Raw genomic sequence first — 13,334 nt, forward strand, 5'->3', positions numbered from 1 at the left:
CATGGTTTCAGAGAAATAAGGTGTCATTATCTTCCCAGACCTACTCCCCTCTTCAGAAGAAAAATGCTAGTTAGAAAAAAAATGGTAATTAGTTTATGAATTGGGTACAGAGCCGGTCTCAGTACATAGCTTTGTCTAGGAAGGCTATCGGTACACAAGGGCACCACAGGGACCTTGCAAACTGGCCAAGTCTCAGCTCACTGGGCAAGCCAGGGTCAGAGGCATGGGTCCAAGTGTGGCTACCTGTTTCCCAGGTGTTTTAACAGTTTCCCAGGTGTTTAACCAGGTGTGCAGTAAGTGGTAAGAGGCTGTCAATCATCATAGGACTTCGAGGAACATCCAGACCCATGAACGGCTCCTCCACTCTAACCTCACCTCCTGCCAGTTCCTCCTCACGCGTACGTACTTCTGTCTGTCCATCAAACAGGCCAAGCTCCCTCCCACCTCTGTGACCTCTGCTGAAAATCCCTTTTACAAGCAACTTTCTTCAGATCTCCCCAATCTTCTTCTTCTTGGCATTTCCATCTCAGAGCATGGTCTCCCCCTCAGGGAGGCCTAAATGAACTGCTGCTCATCCTCTCTCCCTGCTTACCTAACTGTATGGTACTTAATAGCATCTGAGATGGTCTCGCTCATTATTTGCTAGCCTACTGGAAAAGTGCCGCCAATATTTACAGTGAGTGTTGCTGGATGAGTGGATGAAAGAATGAATAAATAAAAGAGTGGGGGAGGGGCTAGAGAGATGGCTCAGTGATTAAGGCACTTGTCTGCAAAGTCTAATGACCTCTAGGTTCAATTCCCCAGTACCAGTGTAAAGGCAGATGCACAAAGTGGTACATGCAATTGAAGTTCTTTTACAGTGGCTGGAGGCCCTGGTGTGGCCATTCTCTCTCTCTCTCTCTCTCTCTCTCTCTTTCTCTCTCTCCCTCCCTCTCTCTCTCTATCTTCTTGCAAATAAATATTTTTTTTTGAAGAATAGGAAATCGTACTGATTTTTGTACTAAAGACTTAGGAGCCTATATTACAAGTATCCCACTGCTTCTGGCGAACAAGGGCAGAGGCCATAAGGCATAACACTGCAGTTGGTAACAACTTAACAACCACCCAGTAGCTATCTCCGTACACACTGCTGGGCATGTTTCCAAAGCTAAAAGGGCACTAATTGCTTTTATATAAGGGAGGTAGGAATGTGGTTCCTCCGTGTCCCTGAGTCCTGATGGGCGGCATTATTGTATCTGTTACCATGTTAATTGGCCCTGTCTCACACAGCCAATTTGGGCTTCATTCTGCATATGACTGGGACAATGACAGGCTCCTATGCAGACAAGAGAGGTGGTACTGGGGGAGTATGCGTGCATGTGGCTGTGTGTGTGTGTATGTGTGTGTGTATAACAGCAGCCCCCTCTGGGAAGGGTTAACATGCAGCCACCGCTGTCTTTGCTCAGGGCCTGAGACTGGCCCAGGAGTGGGAGGGGAGGGTCTGGAAGGTGGGGCAGGCTGGGCTGGTACCGGCTGCCTTCTTTCCACAGGAGTGCATATGCTCGCCCAGCCAGTCCCCGCGTGGTGAACTCAGGTTGTCTTTAGGAATGGCTGCGAAGCCCACACCTGGAAATCCCTCCTCCCTGCCCTTCCAAGGCAGGTTGCATTTGGGAGCCTCTCCAGTCATTAGAGACAGGAGCCGGGAGTGAGCAATTTGCCAGCTAGCCAGCACTTGGCAGAAAGCAGCAGGCGAGGATGGACGTGGTTGACAGTCTTCTTTACAATGGGAGCAACATCACTCCCCCCTGCGAACTCGGATTGGAAAATGAGACCCTTTTCTGCCTGGATCAGCCCCGGCCTTCCAAAGGTAGGTGCCAGAGACTATTATTTTAATTCCGAAATCTGCCGAGTTGAGGGAGAGATCAGCAAAGGCAAGGCTGGTAAAGAAAATGTGACAGTCATGATGAGACCAGGCTGGGCAAAGTCCTATGTCCAGAAGTTTGGATCAAAGCACAGACTGGAGTCAAATGTTTTCATTGTTTCCAAAGGAGAGTGTTGAGGACTTGTGGGCACAGAAGCATGGAACTGCGGGGTGCAGGCAGAAAGGAGGGTGTGTGGAAGCCTGAACTTACAAACATTACAGAAAAGGCGCTGTCACCCTGTGGCCATTGCCTTTTCTTGGGGGGAAATTCAGCATGAAGAAGTGATTGAAGCAAAATGATGCTTAGCTCGGGGATAGAAAGCCATCGCCATTCAGAAGGGTTGTCCTCAAGAAAAAAGTGGTTTCCTGAGGGAGCCCTTAATAAGCCCACCAGAGAAAAGCAGCTGGATGGCCCCCGGCTTTCTCCTGGATCGTGTGTGCGCCATGGGCAGCTCGGGACTGGAGCTCGGTGGTGCGCACCGCTCGCTCGGGAGCTGAGGTTTGAAAATCCTGTCCTCGTAGCCCCCATCCCTCCAACTTGTCCCTGTTACCTGCAGAGTGGCAGCCGGCCGTGCAGATCCTCCTCTACTCCCTGATATTCCTGCTCAGCGTCCTGGGGAACACACTGGTCATTACGGTGCTCATTCGGAACAAGAGGATGAGGACAGTCACCAACATCTTCCTGCTCTCCCTGGCTGTCAGCGACCTCATGCTGTGCCTCTTCTGCATGCCCTTCAACCTCATCCCCAACCTGCTCAAGGACTTCATCTTCGGGAGTGCCGTGTGCAAGACCACCACCTACTTCATGGGTGAGTGCCTGCAGGGGGCTCTTTGCAGAGCTTGCTCCCCCAACACCCCACTCAGACCCAGCCTTTCCCAACACCTAGGAAAGCACAGTGAGGGACCCCGTGGAGTTTGAAGGTATGAAGCGTATGGCCACGTGGGCCTGCCTATGTGTGAGGATAGACGTACTCTGTATAACAGCTGGTTCACGTGCATGCTCTAAAGAGCATGTGTGTGTCTGTGTATGTGTGTGTGTGTGTGTGTGTGAGAGAGAGAGAGAGAGAGAGAGAGAGAAAGAGAGAGAGAGAGAGAGAGAGAGAGAGAGAGAGAGAGAGAGAAATCGACTCGAGAACACAGAGGGGGTGAGCTTGCTTGCCTCTGTTCAAAGGAAGGATTCAAAGAGGACTTCAAGCAGCCCTATCCTTTCCTGGACGCAGTTGGTTGTACTCTGATCTCCCACCCCAGAGATGTGGCTGTAGTTCTTATTTCTGTAGGAAACAGAGGCTATTTTAAACCAGTTTCTTCTCACATCTAGCTTCTCCTCACAGGATTTGCTTCCCAGACTGTTCTCTCAGGAGCTGGGAGTTCGGGTTGGTGGGGGGAGTCTCTGCCCCAGGACAGAGCGGATGTGTTTCTGTGGACAGTGGGTCACTAAGTTGACCCTGATTCCACGAGATACACAACATTCTGCCTGTGCTGATCAGACTGATAATTATAATGCGAATGGCAAGCACTAGTATTTTTGAGCCCCTTTCTGCACCAGATGTTGCACCGAGTGCTTTTACTCCCACGATCTCGCGTCCAGCCACCCTAGGGTTAGCAGTTATTTTACCCTGTCTTGGAGAGCCAGGGACAGAGGCATGGAGTGGTTCATCGAGTGCCACAGGCAGGGAGTGGTAGAGGTGGGATCTGAACCCAGATTCAAAGCCACCACAGCAGTGATCACACTGTCCCAGCTTTCCAAGTGCTGTGGTTCTCCTGAAGCTGGACAACAATGCTTTTGGGCCTCTTCTGCCCATTTTGAGAACTGGCTACAAGAGGTGTGTGTGTTGTGTGTGGAGGGACGCAAGCATTGTAAAATAAGCTGGGCTAGGTCAGTCTTTGCTGACCAGAAAGCTTTCAAAGGTTTTATTTTCCCTAGATGAGGAAGCTCAGTCCAACACAGACCAAGCTGATCAGAAATTACGGACCACCCTCTCCATGACCTGGACAAGTCACCACTGACATGTTGCCAATCTGTGTCCAAGTCCCCTGGAAATACTTTTTTAACCAGGACTTACAAGTGAAAAGGATCATTACATATTAAAGCCATCAGGCTTTGGATTCCCAAGGCCTGCCCATGTGTATCTAGTGGTCATATGATCTGAGAATCTTCACGAGCGTATCTGAAAGGACATGTAAAGTTAGAGCTGCCATAGGCATTGAACAGTGTGAATGTCGTGGAACATCCATGTCAAAATAGTTCTGAGGCTAGAGAGATGGCTTAGCAGTTAAGGTACTTGCCTACAAAGCCAGAGAACCCAGGTTCAATTTTCTAGGACACAAGTAAGCAAAATGTACATGGTAGGACATGCATCTGGAATTCGTTTGCAGAACTAGGGGTCCTGGTGTGTCCATTCTGTTTCTATCTGCTTCTCTCTATATATCTGCTTCTCTCTCTCTTTCAAATAAATAAATCTTAAACAAAATAAATAAGGTTGGGAGTGGTGGTGCACTCCTTTAATCCCCGCACTCAAGGTGGCAGAGGTAGAAGGATCACCATGAGTTCAAGGCCACCCTGAGACTGTATAGTGAATTCCAAGTCAGCCTGGGCTACAATGAGACCCTACCTCGAAAAACCATATATATGAATAAATAAAATAGTTCTGCATTATGGATTGGAAAGATGGTTCAGTGGTTAAGACACTAGTCTGCAGAGCCTAATGACCCAGGTTTGATTCTCCAGTGTCCACGTAAAGACAGATGCACAAAGTGGCACATGTACCTGGAGTTCATTTGCAGTGGCTAGAGGCTTTGGCATATCCATCCCCTCCCTATCTCCCTCTCTCTCTCAATCTCTATGTCTATGTCTATCTCTATCTTTCTCCATGTAAATAAACAAATAAATTTTTAAAAATAAAAATATAGTTCTGCATGAAGCGCACTTCAAAAACTTTAATATCCAAAAACAGATAAATAGCAAGATAATTCTGAAATTATTTTAAATGTCATATGACTATTGAATTTCTTTCTTTCTCTCTCTCTCTCTTTTATTTTTTTTTTTACTTTTTAAAAATTTTCTTGAGATATGACCTCACTATATAGTTCTGGCTAGCCGGATACTCAAGCTGTAGTTTAGGCTGTACTTGAACTTGCAGCAATCCTCCTGCCTCTACCTCCTAACTACTGGAATTATAGTCATGTAACATCCTGCTGAGAACTTTGTTGAATTTCTAATTCCAGTGATTTAGATTCACCCCCCAGTTTTGTGATCTCTTCAGTGCTTACTAAAAATTAATATTCATTAAGCACCTAATATGTAGGGAAAAAATGAATGCCTGCCTGACAGTGTGCTTTGGCAACTGTGAACCCATTGTAGAGAACAACATTTAGAACTATCCTCCCCATTCTAAACAGCATCAGCTCTTGAGGGTGGGGCCTAATAAACACAGCAACTCATGCCCAAGATTTAGCTTAGTGGTTTTAGTTAGACCTTGTATAGACAAAATTTAGAGAATTAATTTATTTATATATACTAAGCTAAGAAATTCTGCTCCCCAATCAGTATTAATCCTGGGTCTGAGAAACATTTTTAAAAGGTCCTAGAAATGGCAAAAATTCCTAGGTGAGAGATTCTAAGGGAAACTTTAGGTGGTGACATTATAATAAATAGATATACACAATAATTGGAAGGTATTAGGATTTGTTTTTTTCTATGTGTAGGTATATGTTTTTGAAAGCAATGTAGTTGGTGTCTCCCACTGTGACCTGCTCTCTCACTGGAGCATGCTCACCTTCCAAAATATGACAAAGCAAAGTTCTGAAAAGGAAGGCTGACCCCAGCCCCCACCTAGAGAAGCCATTATGGAAACTATATCACTTTTATGTCATCTTTTTTTTTTTACTATGAATTTTTTTAACAAACCTCACTTTAAAATTTAGAATATTTCCTTCTTTAAAAAAAAGTGTATACTAGCCAGGTGTGGTGGTACATGCCTTTAATTCCAGCACTCAGGAGGCAGAAGTAGGAGGATCACTATGAGTTCGAGGCCACCCTGAGATGACATAGTGAATTCCAGGTCAGCCTGGGCTAGAGTGAGACCCTACCTCAAAAAATCCCCCCCTCAAAAAAAGAGTGTATACTAGGGGATGGAAAGATGTCCTAGTGGTTAAGGTGCTTGCCTGCAAAGCCGAAGGACCTGAGTTTGATTCCCCAGTATTCACATAAAGCCAGATGCACATGCATCTGGAGTTTGCCCTGGTATGCCCATTCTCTCTCTCTCTCCCTCTTGCTCTCTCTCAAATAAATAAGTAAATAAAATATATTTTAAAGTTCATGCTAGATATTTGCTGTTTTAAAAATTTTTTTGATTATTATTTATTTGAGAGTGACAGACAGAGAGAGAGAGAGAGAGAGAGAGAGAGAGAGAGAGAATAGGTGCACCAGGGCCTCTAGCCACTGCAGACAAACTCCAGATGCATGTGCCTCCTTGTGCATCTGGCTAACGTGGGTCTTGGGGAATCAAGCCTCGAACTGGGGTCTTAGGCTTCACAGGCAAGCGCTTAACCACTAAGCCATCTCTCCAGCCCAATGCTAGATATTTTCTGAAAGTTAAAGCTTCTATCTCAGACCCCAGTAGACTTTCAGGTCACAGAGTCCTTGAGAATTTGGGTTTTTTAAGTCAATTTCACCACACAAATGATGAGCAAAACTGGAGCTTCTCTTTGGGTTTCTCAAAAGCCCTTCTGTAGAAGAGCAATGTATTTTTATCCCCTTGCTTATTAATTAATGAGCACCTTCAGCCCAAACCAGAGTCAGATTGCAATCAAAGCCCAATAAACTCATCTGAAAATTGACCGTGAGATGAATTCTCAAATACACATGCTTCGTGCTTCGCTGACATCAAATTCTGGAATGAAGCTGGGAAGAATCATTTTTAAAAAATATATACAAACATGGTATTTCTTGCTTTTTTATTTGAGAGTGACAAACAGGGAGAGAAAGAAGCAGATAGAGGGAGAGAGAATGGGCTCGCCAGGGCCTCCAGACACTGCAGACGAACCCCAGACACATGTGCCCCCTTGTGCACCTGCCTTACGTGGGTCCTGGGGAATCGAGCCTCGAACTGGGGTCTTTAGGCTTCACTGGCAAGTGCTTAACTGCCAAGCCATCTCTCCAGCCCCAACATGGTATTTCTTTACCCTTGGGGAATCCTCCTCATATTAAACTGTTCACATCAGACATGCTTAAGCTAATGTGCAAATAAACATTGGATTTAGCACCTGAGTAATGGGCTTCTTTGTTCCCTCCCAGGCACATCTGTGAGCGTGTCCACCTTCAACCTGGTAGCCATCTCTCTGGAGAGATATGGTGCCATTTGCAGACCCCTACAGTCCCGGGTCTGGCAAACAAAATCCCACGCTTTGAAGGTCATTGCCGCCACCTGGTGCCTCTCCTTTACCATTATGACTCCGTACCCCATTTATAGCAACTTGGTGCCTTTTACCAAAAATAACAACCAGACAGCGAATATGTGCCGCTTTCTACTGCCAAATGATGTTATGCAGCAGTCCTGGTAAGATGGTGCAGGGTTCACTGTTTCAAATACAACAGTGTAAGTTGCCACTATGAGAAACTTGAATGCCTTCCCTGGGATGGTTGGGGGTCAGCGTCCTGGAGCCTTTCTGAGGACTGTCATGCTAATCTTGACCTAGAACAGCAGTGAGAGCCCCCAGCAGGAATGCTAAGGCCATGTTCAATTCATCTGTAATCTCCCCAGGAGAGATAGTGTTAACATGCCCCTTTTACAGATGAGGAAACTGAGGCTTAGAAGGTCAGATTGCCCATACTTATAGAGCTAGGAAGAGGCAGAGTCTGTGCTCAACCATTCTGCACATGATTCCACAGGGTCTGTCTACGAGGAAGTTGGGCGACATGACTTGCAGGGTACAACATTCTAAGGAATTGAGAACAGAACAGTGTCCCAAGTCCCATGCGGCTTCTTTGAGCACTACAGCATCTGTATTTGCCCAAACACTTTGCCAGAAAAAGATTCCAGTAATCATTTCTTTGCTTATAAACTGGGTAACCTTGGCCAAGTTCACTCACCCCTCCCTGAGAGTCACGTTCTTTATTGCTACTTGGAGTGAATGTTAATAGATTTTTTTTTTAATCTGCCTCACTGGGCAGCAGTAAGGTTCAAATGAAAGCATGTGTGTAAAAAAAATATTAATGAGGGCTGGAGGGATGACTTAGCAGTTAAGGCATTTGCCTGCAAAGCCAAAGGACCCACGTTCGATTCCCCAGGACCCATGTTAGCCAGATGCTCTAGGGGGTGCACACATTGGAGTTCATCTTCAGTGGCTGGAGGCCCTGATGTGCCCATTTTAATTCTCTCTCTCTCTCTCCCCCTCTTTCTCTGTCAGATAAATAAAAATATTTTTAATTTTTAATAAAATGCTGGCACTGATGTGGGCTATTATGTTTACTAATTACAAGGATGCTTTAAAAGCAGGAATGAGATATACTGAGAGGGCTTCCTCTTTGTGTTCTCTCAACCCCGTAGCAAACACAGAAAGCATTACATTGCAAATGAGAAGGATATTTCCAAGACTTATCAAAACATGTCCAATTGTGATGAGAAATGGCCCAGCCACCGTACGCCTCTGACAATTTTATGGCCTAATCGTGTAGGCTTACACATGCCAGACTGCAAGTGATTTAGGGCCCAAACTCAAAGTGCAGGAGGCTGTGAATCCTCAAGAATAAGACATGTTTAGAGAAAGCATAGCCTTAGCCCACTGGGCACAAGACCACATGCACCACTGTGCCAGCTCCACAGGATTGGTAGAGAATGGGCACCCGTAAAAATATATGAGTGGCTCATGGATCCAAAATAGTCATTTTGTAAAACTGAAAGATTATGCTGTATCATCCCTGCCTCTCTTGTAAAGTCAGCAAGTCATGTCACAGCGCTCAAGAGCGTTGGTCTTAGGAGCATATTCTCAGGGTAAAACTCCACACCCGTCAGTGGCTATGTGACTTTGCACAAGTTATTTAATCTAAGTCTCAATGTCCTCATCTGTAAGATAGATTGTATAGTACAGTAGCGTCTGGCTTCTTATGGGAGTTAAAGGTAAAGGGCTTCACCTAGCACGGAGCACATATTACAAGTCTCCAGGGAACGTAGGCTTTCATCATCATTGCTGTTTCAATAACAGCTTTGAAATGTAATAAACTTCGTTGGTTGGTGTTGTTCGTCTCTGAGCCAGGATTTCAATATGTCACCCAGGTGGTCTTAAACTCCTGTCTCAGCCTCCTGTGTAGCTAGGTCTATGTGTACACACTAGTTTCCCTGGCTTTCCACTATTTTTAAAAATCTTTTATTTATTTAATTTATTATTTGAGAGAGCGAGGCAGATTGAGAGAGACAAAGAGAGAGAGAGTGTGTGGGCAGGCCAGGGCCTCTGGCCACTGCAAATGAACTCCTGATGCCTGCTCAGCCTTGGGCATCTGGTTTTACATGGATACTGGGGAATCGAACTTGGGTCCTTTGGCTTTGTAGGCAAGTGCCTCAACAACTAAGTCATCTCTGGTCTTCTATTATTTTTATTACGTTAATTTATTTCTGACACAGAATTATGCCATACTTTTCAATTTAACTTTGTCTTTCATGGAGTCTTTATCTAAAAGAAATAAACAACTTCTAAAGACCTAAAGTCCAGACATAGAATTTCAAAGGATATTAAGTACTAGAAATGAATGTGTCTGCTCAGACCAGCTCAAACAAAGCTATGTCCCTCATTGCTCCAGCCCATCTGAGCTGGAAAGTCCAGAGTTGCTGGTAATTGGATTTCTTTTAATTGTATTAGGCACACGTTCCTGTTACTCATCCTCTTTCTTATTCCTGGAATTGTGATGGTGGTAGCATATGGATTAATCTCTTTGGAACTCTACCAAGGAATAAAGTTTGATGCTAGCCAGAAGAAATCAACTAAAGGTAACTATCTTTCTACATATTTACACCAAAAGAGCACAAGTTGTTGCTTTAGAATTTCCATAGATATTCCCAGAATGTATAGAGGGTACATAGGAGATTTTATAAATGTATTCTTTTAAAATTTTATTTATTTGAGAGAGAGAAAGAGGCACAGACAGAGAGAGAGAAAAGGTTAATGGACATGCCAGGACCTCCAGCCACTGCAAATGAACTCCAGACACATGTGCCACCTTGTGCATCTGGCTTACATGGTTACTGGGGAATTGAACCTGGATCCTTGGGCTTCACAGGAAAATGCCTTAACCACTTAGCCCTCTGTCCAGCCCTTAAAAATGTATTCTTATGAGACTCTGTGTTATAAGCATTTAAAAGACCCAGTCTCTTTAGACCCACATCTTTAAGTGGGATCATTCTTTTTAAAAGGGTCCCAAGGGGAATAAAATGAGGCAATACACACATAACCTAATGATAAGCAGAGTCATGTCCCCGGACTTTGCAATGCTGTGTCCAGTGAGATAATTCTCCTCTGCTCTGTCTCTTCAAAGGAAGAGATTTGACTTGTAACCTTGGAGCCCCGCTTTCTGTCGCTTCTGTTTCCCACCTCTCATACTCACCTCACTCCTTCCTTGTCCCTGACAAACCACTAGCCGCTAAAACTGTCCCAACACCTGTGTTGGCACAAAACCTTGTCCTTCTCACCCCACCCTTCCCTGGGCTCCTTAGTATGTACATAACAGGGACTCCAGCTTCTGTTGACTCTGTCTCATTACTTGGAGTCCTCACAGAAAAGCAAGCTGGAAACTTAGCATGCTATGCAGGAGCCTTCCCCAGGAGCAAAGAAAGCAGAAGAATATTTTTATTTTGTAGTAATTTTTATCCTTATAATTCTTTATGTAGAAGATATTATTATAATGTATATACACATATATGACTTTGTTAGTTTAAAGTAGCTTTTCATTTGAAAGGAACTAGGAGAAACCAGTATTTCTCCATATCAATATAGCCAAGGTTGGGCTGGAGAGATGGCTTATCGGTTACGTACCTGCCTGTGAAGCCTAAGGACCCCAGTTTGAGGCTCCATTCCCCAGGACCCATGTTAGCCAGATGCCCAAATGGGGCGCACGCATCTGCAGTTCGTTTGCAGTGGCTGGAGGCCCAGGCGCGCCCATTCTTTTTTGCTCTCTGTCTCTTTCTCTCTCTGTCTGTCGCTCTCAAATAAATAAATAAAAATAAACAAAAAATTAATATAGCCAAGGTTGCCTGCCAATTCATTATTATATATTATTATATTAGATTATTATATATCATATGTTATATATTAGTTTAAAGTAGCTACTCATTTGAGGGAGAAAACTAGTAGAGACCAGTATGTCCCCCATGTCAATGTAGGCCAGGTGGCCTGTCCATTTCTTCAGTTCAAGTTCAGCTTGGCTTCCTGGGTGGAAGGAGTCAGTCAGCGGCTGGCTCCGCGCCTTCTCTCTGGCCTAAGCTATCCTGAGCATTAAACGCTGTCACTTGCTCACCCAGAAAGGAAGTCGAGCACTGGCAGCAGCCGATACGAGGACAGTGACGGCTGTTACCTGCAGAAGTCCAGGCACCCGAGGAAGCTGGAACTGCAGCAGCTGTCCACGGGCGGCGGCGGCGGCGGCAGGGTCAGCCGCGTCCGGAGCAGCAGCTCCGCCGCCAACCTGATGGCCAAGAAGCGCGTGATCCGCATGCTCATTGTCATCGTGGTCCTCTTCTTCCTGTGCTGGATGCCCATCTTCAGTGCCAACGCCTGGCGGGCGTACGACACAGTCTCCGCAGAGCAGCATCTCTCGGGGACGCCCATCTCCTTCATCCTCCTGCTCTCCTACACCTCCTCCTGCGTCAACCCCATCATCTACTGCTTCATGAACAAGCGCTTCCGCCTGGGCTTCATGGCCACCTTCCCCTGTTGTCCCAACCCTGGTCCGCGGGGGCTGAGAGGAGAGGCGGCAGAGGAGGAGGAAGGGAGGACCGTGGGGGCGTCCCTGTCCAGGTACTCCTACAGTCACATGAGCACCTCCACCCCACCGCCCTGAGCCGCGCCCGGCAGGAAGGAGGGAGCAGGGTGCGAGAAGGAAGAGGAGGAAGCAGGGGCGGAGGAGGCGGGAGACCCAGTTTCCACAGGCACTCTTCACCCTCCGGAAGGGAAGCTCGGGCAGGGGTGAGGCCATGATTTGGTTTCCAGGTAGTTCAAGGCAGGACATCTCCATCACATTCCCCTTCAGAAAAAACTTCAGCAGGCCAGCGATAGGAGTCCCAACAGGGCTCAGGATGCAAATGCTATTGCCAAAGAAGTTCAAAATTGGGGTATGAGCACCCCTGAGGTTTTGAAGGCCCTGAGCCTCCTCGGGTGACATCTGTTCATCGTGACACACTTGCACACTGCGCTTCTTCCGCTGAATGACAGTAGCTGCTTGGCTCCCGGGCCCACCACGCCTTCCCCTAGGAGCTGGGGCCAGGACGACGCGCAGCAGCCCCTCCATCGCGCAGGAGCGGCTCTACGCTTTTTCATCTCACAGTTGACGAAGGACGTTCAGAGATGGACACTTATTTCATCCACAGAACAGTAAAAGAAACGTGTCCGAAAGACGGGATTTAGACAGACAAAAGAGAACACAAGGCCAGTAGCTGGATAGAATGTTAGCTTGTGGGCTGGAGAGATGGCTTAGCGGTTAAGCGCTTGCCTGTGAAGCCTAAGGACCCCGGTTCGAGGCTCGGTTCCCCAGGTCCCACGTTAGCCAGATGCACAAGGGGGCGCACGCGTCTGGAGTTCGTTTGCAGAGGCTGGAAGCCCTGGCGTGCCCATTCTCTCTCTCTCCCTCTATCTGTCTTTCTCTCTGTGTCTGTCGCTCTCAAATAAATAAATAAATAATTAAAAAAAAAAAAGAATGTTAGCTTGTGTAGGGAGTGCTAAGTTGCAGAAGGGCACGTATAGATCTTTATCCTTCAGTGACAGGCACTGCCTAACTTCGCCTTTGTCTCTAGAATTCCATGACTTCTTTGCCTCAACTTGAACTTCCACTTTTCCAGAAAGACCACCAGTACTGAGGAGAGTTGTCTGTACTTTGCCAAAGGTCGAAACATGAATAGTTAGGCATATCTAGACTCAGTTAACAAGTATTTTTCAAATGCCAGAACTGTCTTTGCTTTCAAATACTGTCTATGTATTTGCTAATAATTGGTTAATTACATACGCATTTGTATGGAATACCTAATTATGTTCTTTACAGATCAGTATGCTTGGTGTGCTAAAAAAGAATTGTTAATGGATATTGGAATTGAGCAAGTGTTATCACTTTACATTCCTCCATGAAAGTTGGAATTTCATATGAACTTCATTTCTTTCCAAAATTAGTGTTAAAATCCCTCTCCACTAAGAACTCTTAATTTATAAAAGAGATGAATTACACATTAAGATACTAGAA

At 45.8% G+C, this 13,334-nt stretch overlaps 1 protein-coding gene across 1 annotated transcript; it reads left to right on the plus strand.

Annotated features, from left to right (window-relative positions):
* The first annotated feature begins 1,719 nt into the window (after positions 1 to 1,719).
* On the plus strand, positions 1,720 to 12,010 carry Cckar (cholecystokinin A receptor). Its single transcript, XM_004656100.2, has 5 exons — positions 1,720 to 1,846; positions 2,458 to 2,709; positions 7,197 to 7,458; positions 9,755 to 9,882; positions 11,410 to 12,010. Exons 1-5 carry the CDS (start codon positions 1,735 to 1,737, stop codon positions 11,943 to 11,945), a joined length of 1,290 nt encoding a protein of 429 aa, XP_004656157.1. The 5' UTR covers positions 1,720 to 1,734; the 3' UTR covers positions 11,946 to 12,010.
* The last annotated feature ends 1,324 nt before the right edge of the window (positions 12,011 to 13,334 follow it).

This window comes from Jaculus jaculus, chromosome 11, assembly GCF_020740685.1.
Source record: "Jaculus jaculus isolate mJacJac1 chromosome 11, mJacJac1.mat.Y.cur, whole genome shotgun sequence".
Classification (NCBI taxonomy): domain Eukaryota; kingdom Metazoa; phylum Chordata; class Mammalia; order Rodentia; family Dipodidae; genus Jaculus; species Jaculus jaculus.